This window comes from Vespula vulgaris, chromosome 19, assembly GCF_905475345.1.
Source record: "Vespula vulgaris chromosome 19, iyVesVulg1.1, whole genome shotgun sequence".
Lineage (NCBI taxonomy): Eukaryota > Metazoa > Arthropoda > Insecta > Hymenoptera > Vespidae > Vespula > Vespula vulgaris.
Genome location: NC_066604.1, coordinates 1,132,501 through 1,156,230, shown reverse-complemented (window position 1 = coordinate 1,156,230; position 23,730 = coordinate 1,132,501). Strand labels below are relative to the sequence as shown.

Genomic DNA, 23,730 nt, shown 5'->3' with positions numbered 1-23,730 from the left:
AATATTAGAAATTATTTTCATTTTAATTGAATTATTGAAACGAATAGATTCAGTTCTATCATTTCAATTGTCTTTAACGCAGAATATAATAATTCGTCATTTTATATTACTATTTTATATTATTTTAGTATACGTAAGGAGATATGTAATTATTTATTGAAATAATAATAATAATAATAACAATAATAATAATATATTAAACTAGTATATACATTATATATATTTTATATTATGACAGTAAAGACAATAATGGATCTTGAAAAATAAAACTGGATTATAAACGCAGATCCATGAGACTCCTTGTTATGACTCAAAATAAAACGAAACGAGAAAAAGAAAATAGATAACTATTTTTAATAAATTATCGTAGTCGTTTTCCAATTATACAAAATTGATCGTCTTTTGATTCGACGCGGAATTAAATACGAATCGATTCCGATTTTTCAATTTCTAATTTTATTTCTTAGACGAAGTTAGCAACGATAGTTATTAGAAGCTATTAGCAACGTCAACAACGTTTAATTTTGTTTATTGTATTGTATAAACATTTGTTTGGCAATAGTTAAAGCGATAAGACTTTTTCAAAAATTTCTTCTCTTCTTTATAATAATATTTTTCGTTAAAAGGATAATCCTTAAAATTAAAACTCGTTAATTGCCTTCCATGGCTGGCGAATTGCAAAAACATGGGGTTGTTCCCGATGTGATTGATAAGGTACCACCAGCCGTATTGGAAGTGGTTTATCCAAATAATGTTGTTGTTGAAATTGGTAAAGTTTTAACTCCTACTCAAGTTAAGGATCAACCTACAGTCAAGTGGACTGGCGATGCCAATACTTTTTATACTCTTTGTATGACAGGTAAATTGAGATTTATTTTAATTTATAATATAAAGAATCATTGTTTTACGATAAGAAAAAATTCAATATACATTTTATTTATCTTTTTTTTCCTACAGATCCCGATGTACCCAGCAGAAAAGATCCTAAATTGCGTGAATTGCATCATTGGCTAGTTGGTAATATACCTGGCAGTGACGTTAACAAAGGTGAAACTCTCTCTGAATATATTGGCTCTGGTCCACCAAAAGGAACTGGACTTCACCGATTTGTTTTCCTTCTATATAAACAACCTAAGAAACTAACTTTCGATGAGAAACGTTTAACAAACAAGAGCAACGAAAACCGTGGAAACTTCTCTATGAAGAAGTTCGCAAAGAAATACAATCTTGGTGATCCTATTGCTGGAAACATGTACCAAGCTGAATTCGATGATTACGTACCAATCTTGCACAAGCAACTTGGTGGTTCTATCTTCTAATAACCGAATATTAATCGATTATTGTAAAATATAAGAAGCGATATTCGTACGATTTAATTTACGGGATTTGTCGAGATATGATACTGTATTACGATTTTATAATAAATTTCTAAGACATAGACAAAAGTATGTTCCTAATTTTCTCTCAGTTTATCTAATTACATGAGACTTTACGCTACAAGAAAAAAAAAAAGAAAAAATATGAAGTTCGAAAATTATTACTATTGTTAATCGTTAATCATTTATCGTTCAATTTGTGTCATTTGTTTAAGGAAAAGAAACTAGCGATAAATACCACCGATAAAAAGATACGTATGTCGTCCTTGTTGTGGGAAGAAAAGCATGGTGGGGATGACTTCAAATAAGACATTCATTTTCTACGGTAACTCACTTACAACGTTGCTGTCGTTCGTATCGTGTCAAGGATGAAGCCGCAACAATTCTTAGGTACGTCTTAAACTCTTTCATTTCATTTATTTTTTATCTCATTCGAGTAACAACATTTCTCTTTACTATCGTCATAAACGTATAAACGATAAACTCTCACAAGAACATATAAACGATAAAAGCTCTCTTTAAATAGGAGTACATAAAAAAAAAAAAGAAGAAAACAAACGTAACGTCTGTAAAATATTTGTAATTTATCATCAGATTGATAAGGAAATTATTTTTAGGAATTTTTCTGAGTTTAATCGGTTTGGTATTAGCGGACGTAGCATCGGAATTCAAAGAAGCGAAGATTCAACCTGATATTTTGGACAGTGTTCCCAATGAAAAAATCGAGGTATCATTTCATACGATACACACACACACACACACACACATATATATATATATACGATTAATAAATAAATCTTATATATAAAAGAAAAATTTACGAATGTTTATGATAAAAGATTTTTAATTGTTAGGTGAAGTATGGTAAAAATACGATTGATCTAGGAACCGAATTGACGCCTACTCAAACGCAAGAAATTCCAGAAATTCATTACAAACATGTGGGAGGACTTCTTTATACTCTTATTATGACAGGTACATATATATATATTTTTTTTCTTTCTTTACATAATACTATATATACGAAAGAAGTTTCATTAAAAAAGAGATCTATATTTTAACAAAATTCTTTGTTAAATTTTTATACAAATATTTTATCTAGAGTATGAGAACATTTGTAGGAAATTTTATTCAAAGATATTATATATATATATATATATATATATATATATATATTCTTTTTACCGTTCTTTCATTTGTGAAGAAGCTCGAAAGAAGTGACACGATACTGAATGACCTTAGATCAGTGAAGAGGTAGACCACTTTCACCAGCTTCGAAACCTGTTTGCACACTCGACTTCGTTCGTTCCTTTCTTTGATCTATTGAAACACGTAAATGAGAAAATGTTAAATGTCGTCCTCCTTTCATTCAGCGAATCAAACGCGTTTGCTATCTTATCTGTCTTTATATGAGACTCTTCCTTTCGTTTTTATAGAAACATATTATATTGATCCTCTCTCTCTTTCTTTGATGAATAGTAAAATAGTCGACAATATTTTAATAAAAATAATCATATCACTAAAAAAAAATGAGTACATTGAACCACGTTGCTTCTTGCGATCTATAACACTACTACTACCTATTTGTTTGTTTCTTTTTTTTCATCAGTATAAAACAAATTAAAAATTACGTAAACGAGAAATGACGATGATAATTACCGATCGATTTTGTTCTTACTTTTTTTTTTTCTATTTTTAGATCCTGACGTACCAACGAGAGGATACAATAGAGAGTTCCGTCATTGGATTGTTGGAAATATACCTGAAGAAAACGTTGCTAAGGGTGAAATTCTTGCTGAATACGTAGGTCCAGCTCCACCTAAGGATAGTGGAAAGCATCGTTATGTTTTTCTTATTTATAAACAAAATCAAGGCGCCATTACCTTCGACGAGAGAAGATTGAGTAATCGGTAAGTGATCGATGATAATTTTATAAGTCGATCGTAATTTTCATTCGATCGATGCTCTCTATTTTCTTCTCTTTCTCTCTTTCTCTCTCTCTCTCTCTCGCTTGTTTTTTTTCTTTTTATAACATTTCATATATTTTATAAATTATATGGGATTATAGGGATGGCAGATTCCGTGGTAGATTTTCAACGAAGAAGTTCGTGGAAAAATATAATTTGGAGGGACCGATAGCAGGGAACTTCATGAAAGTGGAATACGACGATAACGTGCCTTCTTATCACAAACGTTTAGGATTGTAGAGTTTTTGCATTATTTTTTCTTTTTTCTCTCTTTTCTCTTCTTTTATTTCTTCCTTTTTTTCTTTTTTGAAACAACAAGTTCTCTCCCTGCACCCCCTTCAAAAAAAAAGTTTTTGTCTTTTATACGAATGGAAAGTATTAATATAATAATGGTAATGATAATGATAATGATAATGATAATGATAATGATAATAATAGAATCGAAATAGAACGTTAGTTCTTCGATGTATCTCTCGTATTTATCTCTTTTCCTTTCTTCTTCTTCTCTTTTTTTTTTTAATTTTGTTTTCTTTTTATTAATCTGACATTTTTATTTTTGCTTTCATTTCTTTTTAATCGTTTTATAAATATAAAATGTACAGGGTATTACAATCCTAATCTCTCCGTGGCGAGATACGTTAAAGATGTCTTGAGTATCCCTATCTATGGTAATAAATGCTTAGCCTAAAATGCTTACGTTCTACAATATTGATTATTTTCGTACAATTAGTTCTCTCTCTTTCTCTCTCTCTCTCTTTTTTAAACGTTCTTTTCTTTTCTTTTCTTTTTTTTCCTCTCCCTTTATTTTACTTTTTCTTTTTGTATCGATACGTTATTACATAATAATGACTAGCAGCGTTAGATAATATTTCATTCGATCAATGACAAACGATTTTTAATTTTTATTTCAATCGATGTTAATCCCGTTATAACACGATGAAGTTAAATTTATTAATAGTTATTCGGTTAATTGGATCAAATGATTAACGATTAGACGGAGTAATCATTATCAAATGAAATTAATGTTTATTTATATATATATATGCATGTGTGATATATTTAATCAGTTTGCAAGTTTATAAATAAAATTAAAATGCGAATTAATGATTGTCAAGTCTAACAAACAATCGTTCGTTCATTTTCTCGAAGTTTTCGTATACTCGTAAATTGACGAATTTCTTCGCCGTAAATTCTTAAATAAGAAATTTTTAAAACGTTTAATTACAAAATAAAATCATTGTTGATCAATTATCTCGTATAGTCTTCATAAATAATTTAAATAATGTTTCATACATCTCCTTGTGATACGACGATAATTATTTAATTAGCCTTTTCGTCTTTATCGCAGATTCCTAAATTGGTAAATTTTTTTTCGCGCAGGCATTAAATCTTTTTAACGATTAATTGCAAAGTAAAAAGACCTTCTTTATCGTATTAATTAATTTATTACGTTTCTGTGACTCGACAATCGTCGATTCACTTTTTCATTTTATTCGTAAATTCATTCCGTAGTTTGACTAATTAAAACTATTGATAAATTTTTATTAAAATTATTGAAAAACACACGTTATAATATCTAATTTCCTTCTTTTTCTTTTTTTTTACACACACATACACACACATACATACACGCATGCACTGTGAACCATTGACGAATTAATCCTTAATAGAATCATCTTGTTTGTTTCTTTTCAACTTTCTTGACCGATTAATGTAAAAAAAAAGAAGAAAAAAATATTTCAAATTACAATAAGATAATAGAAAAAAAGAAAAAAATATATATATATAAACAAAATCGATTTCATTCAATAAAAAATACTTTAATGATCAATCATTGAATCCAACCAATGATCCAAATAATTAATTTATTTCTGTTATACGAAATAACATCGATATGAAATAAAATCTTAGATAGTTAATCGTTAATTGAATTAAATATTGCCCAACCCTTATGACTAGAGTACGATGTGCGTATTTCGGGACAAACTTCGGCCAGTGTTTTAATTCGAAAGGAAAACAAATCGAACGCTGAGGTCTCTCTTTTTCTCTCTCTCTCTTTCTCTCGTTGTACGATGACCATAACTCATTACATTTCTTCGACTTGGAGAAATATTATTCACGTGAATGCATACATAATTTCTTGAAAAATTTCACAGGATTGTATTAAACTATAATCGATCAAAAATAGGAACGTACATGGTGTTGATAGACGTCAAACAACGATTAATCATTTATAAATTCGCTGTGAATTATTATTATTTTTTTCCTTCGTTTTCTTTCTCTCTCTCTCTCTCTTTTTTTTCTTCTTCTTACATAACTATTATAACAAGTGTGTCGTGATTGAAAAAAAGAAAAAGAAGAAGAAAAGAAAAAAAAGAAAAGAAAAAAAGAACGAACGAACACGAAAAATGGAAAGAATTCAATAATGGTGTATATCATTGGACCATTACGCGCGCGTTATGTTATTTGTCTTTTTCTTTTTCCTTTTTTTTTCCTTTTTCCTTTTATTCACGATTTTCTCACAGTGATATATATATATATATGTATTCAACAACGTAGTGTATCTCAAATTAGAGAGGAAGGATTTATTAACACTCAACAAGTTCTAAACGTAATAGGATTAATCTCATGTGAGTAATAAACACGCGTTTATGATATTCGTGTGCGAACGAAAGAGAGCATTTATTTAGGTCTCTTTTGCACATTATATATATATATATATATATATATATATATATATATATATAAATTCATTATTCTCATTTGCAGATATACACTGATGATATATGTCAGAGAGACATATTATCTCATTCCAGAGATCACGATTTGAAAGACACATATTAAAAGCTCGATAACGAACGAATCGAGTTCGTACCGATAGAGAGTCTTTTCTCGGTCAACACGTTAAATCAATCGATCATTCATATTACAATGGGAAACGATATTCGTGTTGATGAGAAATATTGGAAAACGCTAAGAATCAGTAAGTACAGTGGGCGTAAAAACTTGTTCCTTTTAAGTATTAACGTTGTCTGTTTGTGATAATTTTTTCTTTTTGCGATATTCTTCATTTTTCTTTTTCTTCGGACGCAGTTGTTCCTTTTCTTCTTCCCTCCCCTTATTTTTTTCTTCTCCTTCTTCTTTTCTCTGTTTTTTTTTTTGTTTTAAGGCAGGACAAGGTCTGGATACATCGTTATGTTCCAACAAAGCTGATGATCCCTAACATCTCCCCATCCTCCATTACCTTTTCTCAATTTAGTCTTCTTGGCCATACCAGCAACCGTTAAGGTTAATTGCGACGGGAAGAGATGGTCTCTCGCAGCTCTCAAAACATTTTGAACTTTCGCTATAACTGCGGTCGACTCGCAATTATTCTTCTTGTGGTGTACACCGCTGTAAATTGAATTTTGATATATTTATTAAGACATTTTAAATAGTGTAGTAATGGAATGTTAGAAAGATAGAAAAGATTACGAAGGAATAATTATTATTGAAAATGGGAACGAAATATTTGTTTTTTTTTCTTTTTTGGAGGTTTCACATTTTCTTTCTTTTTTTTTTTTTTATTTTTTCTTCAATCATTCGTCGTACCATTCGCCGATGTGAAAGACTCTGGGTGCTCTCATCATCATGGTAATAAGGCCGGAATCAACACGGGGTGCTGCACCAGCTCCTTTACTAGGTGGCAAACATGTCTGTGCTATATGTTGTAGACTCCAATCCCAATTGTAATCGTCGTAGGAGCAAAATTGTACGGCACACTTCCTCAGTTTGTTCCATGTAATACGATTGAACGCCATACCCATATTGTGTTTACTCGATATCCAGGGTATTACCTCGGCCTAGGTTTGTCAAAGAAGAATGATCGATGTTAGATTTATATTATAGATTATACGAGATTGAATTTTTCTTTCTTTTTTTTTTTCTTCCGTCTCTCATTTTTGTTCTTTTTTCTTTCTTTTTTTTTTTTTTTTGACGTTAATCTAAAAAGAACGAAATCCGATCGATATATTTATCGTTCGATTTATTGTAATTTTTATTATTTTTTGTTCTAATAGTATAGGTCCTTGTTTGCTTTTTTTCCCTCTTTTCTTTTCGTTGGTCTTTTCTTTTTTTTTTGATTATCGTTATAATTATTATTTTTTTTCTTTTTTTGGAAGGATTAACTCGTCCCTAAAAAGGCAAACAAATTTATTACATCGTCGCATTATTAAGAGCCCGTTATATCGATCGTAATAATTTTTTAGCTTGTTTGTTACACTCTTTTTTTTTTGCTTTCTTTTTTTTTTTTGGAAAAAAAAAATAATAAAAAAAAGAATACGGACACATACACACACAGACACATACGCACAGAGAGACACAGACGCACGCACATAGACAGACACACATGATCTATTTCTTACGACGTTAATGATAAGGCTCGACTTAACGTGTGCTTTTACTTTGCTAATAAAACAAACTTTCGGAAAAAACATAGTGCGCCATGATGATTAGAATGACAATGATGACGATGATAATGATAATGATAAAGAAGAAAGAATAATAGAGGGAATGAGAAATGCTTGTGCATGATATAGCAAAAGTGAAAACAATAAAAAAAGGTAGCTTAGTTTCTACAAGAAAGTTTCTATCGATCGATTAGACGACCAACGACGAATACATTCGTCATATTTTAACAATGTGATGCTCTAATGGCGACGGTGATATTGGGGGGTGGGGGTTGGAGAACGTAGGAAATATACTACGTACCTACATAAGCCAAAAAAAAAAAAAAGAAAAAGAAGAGAAATATATAACGCGAACGAGACAATCGTGAATCGTTGAAACGTTTAAATTGGCCGAGACATAATTATCGAAATTTCTAAAAATTCATTTGGTTATCTCGTTCGACGAATAACCTAAAAATCTAAAATAGAAGGTAGATGAAATGCGTTATGGTTTATCATTTTATCTATTGATACCGATTGATTGACTGATTGATTGATTGATTGATAATAATTATGTGGAGGAAAACGATAACACATATATAATATTGATATATTCTATGGAATAAATGCAGATATATATATAAAAGCGTGCGAAAGATTGATCGTTAATAAAGAAGTAGTAGAAGAAGAAGAAGAAGAAGAAGAAGAGAAAGAAGAAGAAGAGAAAGAAGAAGAAGAAGAAGAAGAGGAAGAAGAAGAAGAAGATTAGTAAAAAGAATAAGAATAACAAGTGCCAGGTGACACCTAAGGAAGCATGATCAAAAGGTGATGAAAAACTGTTATTTGCAAGGTTTCTTGACATTGATGATAGCGGAATATAGGATGGAGGAGGATAGTAACGTTTCTAATAGATTTTCCTAATAATCCTTTTTATCACTTTTCTTTTTGTTTTGCATCTAGGTCTGAAAACCTTCTGATAGTGAGTGTAGAGGGTTGGTAAGAGCTGGAATGCCCAAGAAGGTGCAGCTTGGATCGTCTGTGAGCTCTGATAGGTCGATAATCCAGCAACGTTTTCGGTTCCAACGACGTTGAGACCAGCAACGTTGTTAGCGTTGCTGTTGATACTGCTGCTGCTGCTGCTGCTGCTTTTGCTGCTGCTGCTGCTGCTGCTGCTGCTGCTGCTGCTGCTGCTGCTGCTACTGCTGCTGCTGCTACTGCTGCTCAGAACATTCTGCAGGCCTGGTGACTCGTGCTTCTTTAATCCACGTAGAAGTTCCTTTTGTAAGGCGCCGTTTACGCCAAGGAACTAACGGATCGGGCGTGCGTGAAACATCGACACAGATACCTTTCACAATGAAGTGAAAAAGAAAGAGAAAGACAGAGAGAGAGAGAGAGAGAGAGAGATAGATAGATAGATAGATAGATAGAGAGAGAGAGAGAGAGAGAGAGAGAGAGAGAGAGAGAGAGAGACAGAGAGAGACAGAGATTAAGGAGAGATAAGGATACGTCAAGAGTGTGAAGAACGAAGACGAGATTTTTCGGGGTGAATATCTTTTTGTGCTGTGACAGTGTAAACACATTCCGAGCAAGATTGCAAACTTCTGTTCATTTTAATCGGCAGGCTCGCTCGTTATACTGCGTGATCGAAAGTTATCGAACGATACTTGTTACGTATGTTTTTATCGCTTTTTTAATTTCTTTTTTCTTCTTCTTTTTTTGTAAAGATATATTCAAATATATATATATATATATATATATATATATATATATATATATGTATGTATGTATGTACGTATGTATGTATGTATGTATGATAACAAATGATAAGTTAATAAGTGGTATTATTAAGTATAAGTGGTAACAAGTATCGTAGTTACGTGTAAAGTGAATGTACAATGTCGTAAGAACATAAACAACAAAAGAGACACGGACAGTTCAGCGATGAACGTGAAATATGTGTTATGGCGAAAAGAAATCCTGTAAAGTAACAACGGAAGAAAGATCCGAGGCTTGTTTCTGTTTATTTTTTTTTTGTTCGTTTATTTATTTATTTTTTGTCCGTTGTTCGCTTTTTTTTTTTCTTTTTCTTTCCGCGTAGCCTCCCTTCGCCCGTTGAAAAGCATATGCTCGATAAAATATTATATTATATGCGCATATTATCGTGAAATGTTTCTCAGTAAAATATGATCGATTGGAAACTCTGTTTCCCGATTGAATTCGCGATTTAAACAGATATTTACGTAGAGCGTATGACACATGTTAAAAAGAGTGTAAAGTGTATAAAGCTCGGTGTCCAAAGTGTAAATCGATATTTCGAGTCTCGTTGTTGGACTCGTTGTTCGATTAAAATCAGCTTGTTTTTTTTCTGTTTTTTTTTTTTTTGGTTTTGTTTCGTTTTGTTTTGTATTGTTTCGTTTCTATTTTTCTTTTTTAATTTTCGAGTATTATATAGACGTGTGTCGTCAGTTATAAATTTTTCACTCACTTTACGACTGAAGTCAGCGAAATAGTTGTAGGTCTTGAGGTATGTACCCAACGATAAGACGTTGCAACGTTCGCAGCTGTGCTTGCAGGTACGTTCCATAAGTCTCAATACATGAAGAAAGTCCTCGGCAACGTAATGATCCTCTTCGAGAAATAGTACCATACCAGTATGATTCTTCGTTATTGTTAACTGATCGAAGACCCTATTAGCCTTCCACCACCAATGATGTTTAGTTTGTGTAAACTTGGCCTCGCGATAATGCCCGTAAAGATCCGGATGTTTCGCGTTGATACATTTCAAATACAAGGCTCTGTAAGTTATTATCAGAAGAAAGATTGAAGGGGATGGAAACAAAAAGAAAGGAAAAAAATATAAAATTACGAAATTAAGAAAACAAACAAAGACGTGTTATTCGAAGAAAAAAAAAAAGAAGAAAGAGAGAAACAGAGAGAGAGAGAAAGAGAACAAAAAATTATTAACAACGACGATGATAACGATAATAATAATAATAATAATAATAATAACAAATCAAATTAAAATGATCTTACTCTTCCTTATGAATGTTTCTCGGACAATCATTTGGATCCTCGCCTGGAAATGTTTTTGGATGCGTTTGTATGCTATGGGGATAAAATATTTGCATGACACGACAAAAGTCGACGCTTTGAACCAAGTAGTTGATGTCCGGGTTCCATACATCATGGCTAAAAACAAGAAGAGCCTGTTCGATGCCCCTTGCTTGCGCTAGAGAGACGATCAGGTGTCTCAAGTAGGTCAGCCTAACGTGAACTTGTACGACGATGATAGGTGCATCCGCGGCAAGTGGACCAAACGCTTCCTCGTTGTAAACCTTTTGCTCGGAATTTATACGATCGATGTTACGACGTATATCCTCGATTTCGAGATCCGTTAGCGTGCCAGCAGTTGCATTGCTCGACGTCGAAGACACATTATGCCGCTCTTTCAGGAACCTTAATGATGATGGTAATAAAAAAGAAAAACAGAAAAAAGATACAAAAAAATAACGATAATAGAGAACAAAATTAATTAAAAAAGAGAGAGAGAGAGAGAGAGAGAGAGAGAGAGAATATAGGAAGAAAGAAAAGAAAGAAAATGTTTTATATCTCGTGAGATAGATCAATCGATTCTAGTAGATCTCTTTTTATCTTCTCTTTTTTTTTTTTCTTTTTTATTTCCAATAACTAACTTCACGATTGATATTGACACAAGTGAATGATTCGTATAAGATATAGAAGACGAACCTGTGGAGTTCCTGAGGGACCAGTGCAAAGAGCGTCTCGTTAGCCGAAGACTGTCCAGACGTATCCCTGCTGGTTAAATTGATCACATGAATCTGCAGCCAGAGAAATGTCGCCAGAAATACGAGGACGAGTGTCCTCTGTAGAGTACCGCGACCTGACCTCGCCGCACCAACAGTTGTGACCCCTGTGTGTCGCAATGTCAAATCTTTTGATTATCTTCTACTTTAAAATCATATTAAAATTTATCTCTCATTCTCTCTCTTTCTCTCTTTCTCTCTTCTCCTTTCTTTTCTCTTTTTTTATCATTATCATTTCATGTATTAACGAACGTGTATGTATGTACGTACGTACGTACGCCATGTTTCTTTTTTTTCTTTTTTTTTTGCGAATATCGTCGCGTAAAATTGCATATTTCTCGTGCGGATTATTTTTTTAAAAAAAGTCCAATCGTACAGACATAGATGGAAGAAACAAAAAGAAAGAAAGAACGAACAAAAAAAAGGAGAGACGCAGAATAATAAAACGACGCAACAAAGCATGATACTGCGTGTAAGTACATAGGCAACTTAGACGGGATGCGTCTATGTACTCCTCGACCTAGAATTTTTTTTTACAACGTAATAACGAGGGAAATGCAATAAAATTGCTTGTCGAAACCAAATGATTTTATTTGCACTCGACGACGATAATGAAAGAGATAGAGAAAAAGAGAAATATATATATATATATATATATATATATATATATATATATATATAAAGTGTTCAAAAAGGATAGGACCAAATTAAAACTACGTATTATTGAAATCAAACAGATGAAAAAAATTTATATAAATTTATTCCCAAAGATGCTTTCTTCGAAAGATATATGCTTTTAAAGATATTTATGATTTATAATGGCTATCGTAAAAAATGTTTGAATTAATGCTCGTCGAACTTTTTTCTCTCTCTCTTTTTTTTTTTTCGTATTATAATTTTCTTTTTCTTTTTATGTATACGTTAATTATATTCTCAATAATAGCTATTGTTTACAGAAGATGAATTTTTGAAATGTATTAAATATGCATGTACTATTATTTCCAACACGATTGAAATATTTGAAAGAGTTCGGCAATTATTCATTCGACGAATGGAAGCCTGTATTTTTGGAGAGAGAGAGAGAGAGAGAGAGAGAGAAATTTTCGAATATTTTTTTATAACTGTTATAATAAATTATAAATTTAAAGATATTTGTATAATTATTATGGATATTTATATGCTTTTCGATGAAGTATTTTTGGAGATAAATTTATACGAATTTTTTTATCCGTTTGATCTCAGTAATATGTAGTATAAATTTGGTCTCAATCTCTTCGGACACCCTGTATATATATATATATATATATATATATATATATATATATATATAGAGAGAGAGAGAGAGAGAGAGAAGGTAATGTACGAATGTTTCAAAGTTTTGAAAATTATTATGAAACAACCAAGAGAACAAGTAGGTTAACGAGATACTTATCTATAAAAACGAAAGTATCCAAAACGACGAATAATCTAATCCTAAATATATCAGTGTAAATATACTAAGCCTTGTACAAAGAAGAACAAATCAAGGACACAACGATGTAACAATGATTTATACGTGTATCTGTGATCACGTAGACGCACATATACATATATATGTATATACAGATACATTTAAAACGTGCACTCTTTTTAAACAAAACACATATGTATACACTTATCTATGATTCAACAATAACGTTAAAATTCTCGAATAATATCTTTCGTTAGGATATTATTTTATTTTGCTTTTAATAATTTTATTAACGAAATTGACGTTATCATTGTTATTAGAAACGTCGAGGTAAATTATTGTTAGAATAATGTTCTCGTAATTACGCTATTGTAGATAAATGTAATAATAATGTACGTACGTATGTACGTGCTTCTGATCTTTGATAAAATAGAATGAGTTTAAATAATTTCCATAATGTAACCCAGACACAGATATACATATATTTTACACGCATACACGTATACTACGATAGTACATACGAATATCCTTTCCATATTATTGTTTTGTAAAATATAACAACTATGGATATTGAAACGTATCCGTATCTATCCATTTGTCTTTTAAAAAGAAGATACGTTATCACATTGAATATATCTCTTGAAAGTATCTAGACAAATAAAAATTTGTCTAGATAATTATTTTAATAAATTATTTAATAAGTTTCGTATTATTCTGACAACTTGACACACATTATATATACATACATATACATACGTAAAAACACATACATACATATATTGTAAATAACACATGCAAACGAAGAAATTTAATATGATCCAGTAAAAGCTTGATCGTTTGGACGTTGATCGACGACATCTTTTCTTTTTGTTTTTGTTTCTTTCTTTTTTTTTTTTAATAATTTATTATCATAAAATTACATCTCCAAAGATTTGAAAAGATAAACAAAAATAAATGTCAAGGAGCAACGTCTTGGTTTCGTTTTTTCGTTTATTTATTTATTTACTTATTTCTTTTTTTTTACCGATACGATCAGATTAGATTAGATTAGGTTAGATTAGATTAGATTAGATTAGATTCAATTTGATTCGATTTGATTCGATTTTAATCAACTTATTCACGTACCGTCATACATTCGTGAAACCCCTCGTTAGTTTCTAGTGAATTTATCGGGTGAAGGAAGTACACTCGATTAACGAGTAGTTTCCACGGAAAGAACAACGGCATGGCTCGAAGTATCAGCATATGTGTATATATATATATATATATATATATATATATATATATATATATCCACATATAGACGACGAAGGATCGATAGTCTTTCGCGGCATTCCGTATGCGGTAAAACGAATGAACATGGTCATTGTATATATTGACTAGACGTTTTAAAATGATATATATATATCTTATTACATATATATACATATGTATTTATTATATATATTTATTTATTTGTTTATTGATTTCGTATCTACATTATACATATTATATACACACATATACAATAAATAAATATATATATATATATGAATAATAAATTTATGTAATAATAATAAATAAATATACATAATAATAATAAATATATATACAAATATTTTATTATATATATTTATTATATATATTTTATTATATATACATTTATTTATTTATTGATTTTGTATGTGTATTATATATACATATAATACGTACATACATACATGCATACATATATATATATATATGTATATGGAAGTGAATTTTTACAAATTTCCATTGACACGAAATTACATATTTTTGTTACTATACGACATCGAACAGAAATATTTATATTATTCCCTTTACCTCCCGACCTTTTTCCGCGCTTTATCGTGTTAGCGTATTTCTGCTTAGAATAATCGTATGGTTTTCCTAAAAAAGGAAAAAAAAAGGAATTAAAAAAGTTGAGGAAAATTCCTTATGAAATTTTCGTCGTTTATTTTATCGAAGAAATAAAAAAAAATATATATATATATAAAGAAAAATTATCAGATGGATCGACTTACATATATTCCTCGCTTATATTTATATTAATCTCGTTTAGAATTTTTCGTTGGTTCGTTTTGTGAAGTAGTTTGCTTTTATATAAACTGTTATTCTACTCCTCCGAACGTATTTACGTATCGTCGACGGATAAGAGAGGAAACGATATCACGAGAGATTCTACGAACACAGCCCACTTTTATTGTTAGATATCAGTCTATGCATATACGTATGTATATACGTACATATACAGGTTGATTATAAATTAAGGGTCAATTGAATATTTTCTTTCATAAAAAAACGATAGAAAAGAAAAAGAAAAGAAATATTTATAATCGAAAAACATTTTTTTTAAGAGTACGAAATAAAAATTCCGATGCTTCTCGATTTTTGATATTGAATTTTTTCTTATGGAACATCCTGTAGATTCTTTTCTTTTTTTTTTTTTCTTTCTTTTGATATTTCAATCAATTATTTCGAAAACGTACTTTTATGTGCAAAGTGTTTTAATTATACGAAATAAAAACGGTCGAGTTTTCGATTTAATGATATTTAAATTTAATGATATTTAATCTCTTTTTTTTTGTGGAAGACCCTGTAGATTTTTATTTTTTTTTGTTTTAATTAACTAGATATTACAATCAATTATCTTTGAAAATATTATTAGACGAGTATAGTCCCGAGGTTGATAATTAATGAAATATTAACGCGTGTAATATGCTACGTTGATAGAAAACGTAATACTAATTTTAATGAAATTAAAATTTTTTAAAACTACAAGCAAAAATTATAAACGTTTTTAATCGAATAACATTTGAAATGTATATGCAAATGTGTACGAGAAAATATTTTTAGAAAATTTCATATACAAGAAAATAATGAATGCTTCGTACATTTATTGAATTCAATGATTTATCACTTTCTTTTTCTCTTTTATTATTTTCTTTTTGTTATTATAATTTAATCAAAAACTTTTTATTTTCAAATATTATATATATATATATATATAAAAATTAAATTTTTATTTTAATTTTTCATGGCCTCTTAAAATTATTACATTCAGATCTATACTTGTTTAATAATTTTTCTTTTCTAAATAATTGATCAAAATATCTGATTAATTAAAAAACGATCAAAAATCTACGTTATTAATTAATCATTAATAAAGAATTAATTATTAATAATTATTAATGAAATATTAAACTTTCGTTTGGAAATCTGAAAGTCGATGAAATTTTATTTCGTACTATACAAATATTTATTTAACGAATTTTATTTTCGAAATCATTGAAACTTTCTTAATCTTTACTTTTTATTTTTCTTCTCTTTTCTTTATTATTTCTAACAAACTGAAACATTTGATTATCTTGTAATTTATAATCAACCTATATGTAGTTATATGATTAAGTGGTATGAGGTATCGAGAATCATTCGTTGATCGTTGGTAAACTTTAAACTCGATATCGAAGTAACGGTTCAAGATTATCCCATGCTTGTTATCGATTATCATAACAAGATATATATGAAATTACACGAACGTTCGACGATACATTGAAATTCCAGGAAAGATTTTTTGCTCGAATGTCCAACGTTTTTATCATCGAATAATGAACACACGATACGACGAATAATTACATTTGTCATAACATGCAAACTCACATATGCATAAATACGCTTGTATTTGTCTATTTTTATATAGATTATCTATTGTATAGGTATTTCCGGGATACGTGATAATAAGAAAAAGAAAAGGAAAAAAAAAAGTAAAACTACATTATCTATCTTATCGTAATATACAAACTGATAAGACTTAAATTAAACTTTTGACCAAATGATTATATATATTATATATTATATATATATATATAATCATCTGATCAATAAGAAAAGAGACAAAATAAAAAGAAGACGAAATAAAAGAATAAGAAAGAGACAAAAAAATATATATATATATTTTTTGTCTTTCTTATTTTCATTTTAGAAAGTACATATGTAAGTGTCTATATTTCTCTTCAACGATTTCGTGCGAATTTTAAATAGCTATAGCGTTGTTGTTATGCTCGAGGTATTATTATCTTGCGTAAAAGCATCCAGATATCGTGTAAGCCTTTATTTCTCGTTTCTTTACGATTCACGTCTACGTACTTACCTACAGCAAACATACACACGCACACACGCACATAGGTATATATATATATAACATATGTGCGTAATATATATATATATATATGTATTTATTATATGTAAGATTTATTTATTATATTTAGAATTTATTACTTCCTTTGTCTTGTTTTATTATCTTTTTTGTTATTATAATTTAATCTTAAAATTTTTATTTTCAATTAATTAATATATTAACAATATACTTATATATATATATTTGTTATATGCAAGATTTATTTATTATATTTAGAATACTTATTATATTTAAAATTTATTGCTTTCTTTTTCTTGTTTTATTATCTTTTTGTGTTATCATAATTTAATCTTAAAATTTTTATTTTCGATTAATTAACATATTAATAATATAGTTTACATAACGGAAATTAAATTTTTATATATATATATAATACAAAAAAAATAGAAAAAAAGAAGAAAACGAGAACAACAACAACAAAATATATCAGATAATTTCTAATTATTTTTCAGTCGCTTATCATAATTATGGCCGCACTTAAAGTTCGTTCGCAGTTTTGTCTTTTTTATTTTTATGTTTCATCTATTTTCCTTCTCTCTCTCTTTTTCTGTTTCCACGCAACGAATACATTACGAAGATGCATTGCGTGCAACAATTCGCGATGCGTGCCATAGTTCGTTACGCGTACGTGGATATCTTGATTCTAAGTGATTTTGTTACCTTGGGAAAAGGGAATCTTGCCGCTGTGAAATTCAATTAAAATGAGCCACAACGATCACGAAGGAAGAAGCTTTTTCGCATATCCGAGTTGTTATCGTCGTCTTCGTCGTCGACGTTTTGTTCATTTAAAATTTATTTCTGTATTCTTCAGGAAAGTTTTCCCTCTTTTATTCAAGCGATAGCGTACTCGTGACCCGAGGGTCACTATATGTCCCGCTACGGGAAGTTACAATGGAATTTTCGAAAAGTTTTTTTATTAAAAAAAAAGAAAAAAGAAAAAGAAGGAAAAAAATAATATCGAGATATTCAATCTTTTGAAAAGAGGCTGAAGAAAAAAAAGAAAAGTATGTTAAAATTATTCGTCAGATTAACAATAGATTATTTTCTTAATAGAATCTTCAAATGTTCGTTGTCAAATTTTATTGTCTACTTTATCCAACGTCGTTTAAACAATTTTAATAACGAAAAAGGAAAGCAGCAAATTTCGCGAAAAGTTTTCAACGAAATCGCATCGCTTAATATCGATTTTATGCGATATTTTTCTTTTTTTTTTTTTCTTTTACTACAGATTTTAAAGATTTTAAAGAATTAAATACGTAGTTCTAATTTTTTTCAATTACTCCCTCAAAATGTTTGATCTTCGCTTTATTACTCGCGAGGGAAGTTTCAATGAATTTTCAAAGTTTTTTTTTTAAACTAAAGTTTTGTGTCTTATTAAAAAAGAAAAGAAAACAAAAGCTATCCTCAAGTTATCTAGCGGATTAATAATAGAACATCTCTATTTATCTACATTTCCTTTCTAACTGAATCTCAAAACGTCCGTCAGAAAATTTAATTGTGTACCTATCGCAAAAATCTATATCTATATATATAAAAAAAGAAAAAAGAGAGAAGAATTATCGTATTAAAAAAAAAAAAAAAAAAAAAAAGAAAAAAGAAAAATGCCAGAAATTTCTAACGAAATTTCAAATAAAATTACATTATTTATTTTTGATCGACCTGTCTTTCTTTTTATTTTTTTTATTTTTTTAACTACCATGGATTCAACGAAAGAAGGGAAACATTATTTTTCATTTATTTTTATTTTTTTTTTAAATCAATCGATTCGAATTACCGAGGCACGAATGAGGTATACAAATATTTTTTTTTCATGTTTTTTCTTTTTCTTTTTTTTCCTTATTTGCTTTCGAGGTAACGTCGAAGAAAGTAGAAAAAGAAAAAAAAAAAAAAGAAAAGAAAAGAAAAGAAAGGAGAAGAAAAGAAAAGAATAAAAAAAGGATAAAAAGGTTACGCCATCGTTATCCTATTCGATCGAAACGTTCCATCATAATATTATCGATAAAAACCAGGAGAGACATTATTCCGTGATGTGTTTGCATCGATGCACATACACACACGTACACATAACACATACACATATACATCTATAATACGATCTAAATCCGTTTTAGTTGTAACGACGAAGACTTACGTCGTCGTTGTCGTAGCTGTCTACGTTTAAAGCTTCTTTTCGTGTCGCGTCGCTCAGAAAATAAATAAGACTCACCTCTCATCGTGTCATCCTTAGGTAAGTGTTCTGAAACAAGAGATATATTAAATTTAAATTAAATGATTTTACATTGTCTTCTATCTTGTATAAAACGCGAAACTACGAGATCAAATTTTGTAGGATATCGATCGATTTTTAAAGGACACCCTATATATCTGAGATATTAAAAAAAAAAAAAAGAAAAATAATGATAGAAAGAAAAAGAAAAACAAAAAAATTTATTCTTATCTTAAGATAATTGTCGTTTTATTGTTTCGTACGTTAATTCTTTGTTCATTTTTTTTCTATTTCTTCTTCTTTTCTTTTCTTTTTATATTCTCTTTATTTGAATATTTTGAATCGTACTCTTACGTAGGATTATTAGCGACGAAATTATACTATTCGACTTGCTTTAAATGATGTAATTATTTCTTTTTCTTTTTCTTTTTCTTTTTTTACAGATTACTTAAATTCTCCTTTAAGATGGATCTTGCGTTTGGATTTGTATATGAACTTTTTTTTTTTTTTAAACTAAAAATTCTATTAGGATTACATTATTCGTTTTCTCATATTATTCGATATTAAATATATATTTTATTAAATGTAATATTAAATATATATTTGAATAATTTAATATCCTCTCTCCGTCTCTGCCTTTATGCATTTTTCGTTAGAGGTAAATAAAAAAAAAAAAAAATCCATGTTGGAATACCACCCTTGGAATTCGATTAACGAGTAAATGCAAAATTTTTCTCTATTTGTCGGTTAGACTCGACATTTTATTTATTTTTTTCTTGTTCTTTTTTTTTTTTTTAAATACAGTCATACATATATATATACAGTAAAAGAAGAGTAGGAGGTTAACGCGTTGCGCGTTAAATTCCATCGGGCGATATCTTTAATTCATGTACCCCTTTTCTTGGCAACATATCAAAACCTCGACACTGATCTGAGTCGGCGAGTACATATGTACCTACCAAACTGTCCGAACGCGATCTCGTTTCATCTCGAATTCCAAGAGGAAACAACGTTAATATCTCGTACAAGAGTTCCTCGCATTTAATTAATAACAAAACGATTTTCAAACGATCAAGTTACAATACATAATACATTCTATTTTTTTTTTTTAGTTACATTTAAGGATTAGAAACTTGGAAAATTACAAATTACAAATTACGAATCACAAATAAAAAAATATTTACGAGTTACGTATGATCGTTCGTTCTTACCTTAAGGAAGGAGAAATGCCAACTGGATGATCCTCCATTTTGGAAGAATCTATAAAAGAAAAGAAAACAAATATATATATACGTACATTCGTACATACATACATACATATATATATACACACACATATATATATATATATATATATATATATATATATTTAAAAGAACCTGACAATAAACTAGAAGGTTTTTATCTTTTCGTGTTTTTTTTCTTTTTTTTTACAAAACGGGCTCAAAAAATCTCTCTCTTTGATTCTGATTAGCAACGGATCTCGTTAACGAGGCAGGACGCCGTTCGTTTGCCGTTGGTACCAACCACGAGGAAGAAAATATCTTCTTCTCGGCGTTAATTGGCAAGAGAAGATTATCGTACCGAGGTACCGGGTCAGCAGCTTCCGATTCGAGTCCGGAATTAACGCCGGCCGACGAATAATTAGCGCATGGCCTGCTGATTCGCATAATTAATTAAAGGACTTTAGGTAGGAGTAGGTAGAAAAGGGGACTAAGGGGGATGATGGTGTAGTAGTAGGGTGTAGCGTTAGATAAGTAAGATCTCTCAAGGTTAAACACGATAAAGTTTATTACTAGTTTAAAACGTGAGAAACTAAACGAGAAGAAAAAAAAAAAAGAAAAGAAGTAGAAGAAATGATCTCAGATCGTTTGAGATGGTTTCTTCGATGATTATATTATTATTATTATTATTAGTATTATTATTATTGTTGTTATATCTCTTCTCTTTCATTTATTTATTATTTATTTCACGACGAAAAATACTATCGATAATCTTCCTACGTTCGTTCGATTTTTTTCTTCCTATTATTATTTTTTTACTCATTTCTCACAACGAAAAATAAACCATCGACATTCTTTCTACTTTGGTTCGTTCGTTCGCTCTTTTTTCTTCTTCTTATTATTACCTTTTGTATTTATATTCTACTTTTATTTGTTTCTCGCAACGCAAAATTTTTCCGTAACGTCGCCATTTTTTCTATGTTCGTTCGTTCGATCTTTTTCCTTCTTATTTTGTTTCCTATCTTCTTTCCTCTCTTTTTAATTTAATTAATTAATTAATTTATTTATTTATTTATTTCTCGCAAAGAAAAAATATTGTCGACATCCTTTCTCTCTTAATTCGTTCGTTCGTATTCTTTTTTCTTTTCCTTCTCATTATTATTACTTCCTTTAATTTTCATTTTACTTTTATTTATTCTTCACAACGAACAATCGATATCCTCTTTTCTTTGTTCGTTCGTTTCTTTTGCTTCTTTTTTTTTTTCTTTGATAAAAATCGAAATTCGTGGAAAGGCACGTTCGGTTTGATCAATGAATACGATTAAACGCCCAATAAAATCTCTTTATCTCTCTCTCTCTCTCTCTTTTTTTCTCTATGGCCAAACCCTACCACCCCTTGTTCCCCACCCCTCCTCTTGTTCCCTATATACACAGCAATTGACTTTAACGATCGAATTATAATGTAGCGCGAGTAGAGTCAGACGCAACATCGTCCTTGTCCCATATTTGGACATCTCGCTTAATAGTACGATTATTAAGTATCTACCTACCTACATACTTATTTAGTTACTTACTTACTTACTTACTACCTACTAAGAGATTTAATGACGATCTTTATGATTTCTTAAATGACTTAAGTAGCTGAATGATTATGCGGAGAGAGAGAGAGAGAGAGAGAGGGAAGAAGAAGAGGAGGGAAAACAGTTAATATTTTTATCGAATATGAACGAAACCGTCTCGCGTAGGAATAAATTTTCATTTTGTAACTGAAGTATTGAAAAAGTGATAAAGTGGAGACAAATTGATAGTGTTTGTAGTCGAAAAAACGTTAGAATATTTTCGATCGTCGTTTTATATTTCCAAGAGATCTTTAATATTATCTAGAAAAGAAATAAAATTAAATAAATTATAATTAGGTTATAATGAAGTTATCAAATTAGTTATAATTCATTTTAATGAAGTTTCCTTTTCTTTATGATGTAGGATTCATTGTTGTATTTTAATTTTTTTCGAACGCTCGATTACGTTATTGAAGGTTGTAAATATACACAATAGGTAGACACAAGTGTATATGCATATCCATATATATATATATATATATATATACGTATATATTTCTATGTATTTGTATGTATATATATATATATATGTATATGTATGTATGCATGGTGAATAAGACTTTTCCATGTCCACGTAACGTTCATCCAACGCGCTTACGTATTACCTACATCTATAACACACATAGACAACCATAATCAACTCGTCTATAATACCAAAGTCGTTCTTTATTTCTTTATCTATTCAAGAAATTCATTGTACGTATGCACTCGCTTTAGTTAGACATTGTGTCGACTTATCAGTAGTCTACACTTTGATCTTTAACAACGTTACGTACTAACGTAACGTACGTAACGTACGTAAGTAATCTACTCAAGTAAGTACGTAAGCAAGTAAGTAAATTATTTACTTACGTACTCACTCGACAAGCTAGAAATATCGTCTAATTTTTACGTGAATTTTTATCTTCTTCATTTTTTCAAATACAAGTAACTGTTCTATAATGCAACGTCCAATTTGGTAATGTGCAATCTAAAATTAGAGTCACTAACGTGATATTAACCGAATACATTGCTGGCTCCATTTTACTCGGTGGTTTGCAAGCCGTTAAAATAATAGTCAACCGAACGATTATAATTATCTTTTTAACGATATTAGAAATTGTTCGTGGATTATAATAAATCTGATAAATGGAGACTTTTTGAAGTAACGGAGATTTCTTTTTGAGTATAAAAAATAGATATAGTAAAGGTCGAATATTATGTTTCGCGTAATTGCTTTTCGTTCGAGGAAACTTTTCCAAGAACTTTTTTCCACAGTCCTTTCAAGCGAATTGAATTAAAAATTAAAATTAATAAAATCAATATCTCCGTTAACGATTCTATTATACCAAATGTAATTCCAACTATTATTCCTTATTATATGTACATTTATTATCATATATTTATTATTATAACTATATATTATTATAAGAATGATATTATAAAAATTCTTATTGTTAC

General features: G+C 29.6%; 3 protein-coding genes and 1 long non-coding RNA gene across 14 annotated transcripts in view; 3 read left to right on the top strand and 1 right to left on the bottom strand.

The window, feature by feature from the left end:
- The window catches only part of LOC127070652 (alpha-1,6-mannosyl-glycoprotein 2-beta-N-acetylglucosaminyltransferase), a 48,651-nt gene that overhangs the window by 7,232 nt on the left and 17,689 nt on the right, over positions 1-23,730 (bottom strand). For 4 of the 11 annotated variants that reach the window (XM_051008908.1, XM_051008906.1, XM_051008907.1 and 1 more), the window contains 10 exons: positions 20,660-20,708; positions 19,449-19,478; positions 14,869-14,934; positions 11,518-11,701; positions 10,804-11,226; positions 10,256-10,565; positions 8,741-9,076; positions 6,935-7,185; positions 3,055-6,736; positions 1,132-2,696 (listed from right to left, as the gene is read on the bottom strand). In XM_051008908.1, the coding sequence (XP_050864865.1) occupies positions 6,508-6,736; positions 6,935-7,185; positions 8,741-9,076; positions 10,256-10,565; positions 10,804-11,226; positions 11,518-11,701; positions 14,869-14,934; positions 19,449-19,455 (1,806 nt within the window). In that variant the 5' untranslated portion in view covers positions 19,456-19,478; positions 20,660-20,708 and the 3' untranslated portion in view covers positions 1,132-2,696; positions 3,055-6,507. The remainder of the gene's footprint in view (positions 1-1,131; positions 2,697-3,054; positions 6,737-6,934; positions 7,186-8,740; positions 9,077-10,255; positions 10,566-10,803; positions 11,227-11,517; positions 11,702-14,868; positions 14,935-19,448; positions 19,479-20,659; positions 20,709-23,730) is intronic. The other 7 variants (XM_051008911.1, XM_051008910.1, XM_051008904.1 and 4 more) reach the window with 6 other exon arrangements.
- LOC127070675 (protein D2-like) lies at positions 552-1,319 on the top strand. Its single transcript, XM_051008965.1, has 2 exons — positions 552-859; positions 958-1,319. Exons 1-2 carry the CDS (start codon positions 664-666, stop codon positions 1,317-1,319), a joined length of 558 nt encoding a protein of 185 aa, XP_050864922.1. The 5' UTR covers positions 552-663.
- LOC127070674 (protein D2-like) lies at positions 1,655-4,969 on the top strand. Its single transcript, XM_051008963.1, has 5 exons — positions 1,655-1,766; positions 1,994-2,103; positions 2,231-2,351; positions 3,076-3,286; positions 3,445-4,969. Exons 1-5 carry the CDS (start codon positions 1,745-1,747, stop codon positions 3,581-3,583), a joined length of 603 nt encoding a protein of 200 aa, XP_050864920.1. The 5' UTR covers positions 1,655-1,744; the 3' UTR covers positions 3,584-4,969.
- Positions 7,376-9,793, top strand: LOC127070686 (uncharacterized). Its single transcript, XR_007784600.1, has 2 exons — positions 7,376-8,595; positions 8,731-9,793. It is a non-coding gene; the product is annotated as an uncharacterized LOC127070686 (long non-coding RNA).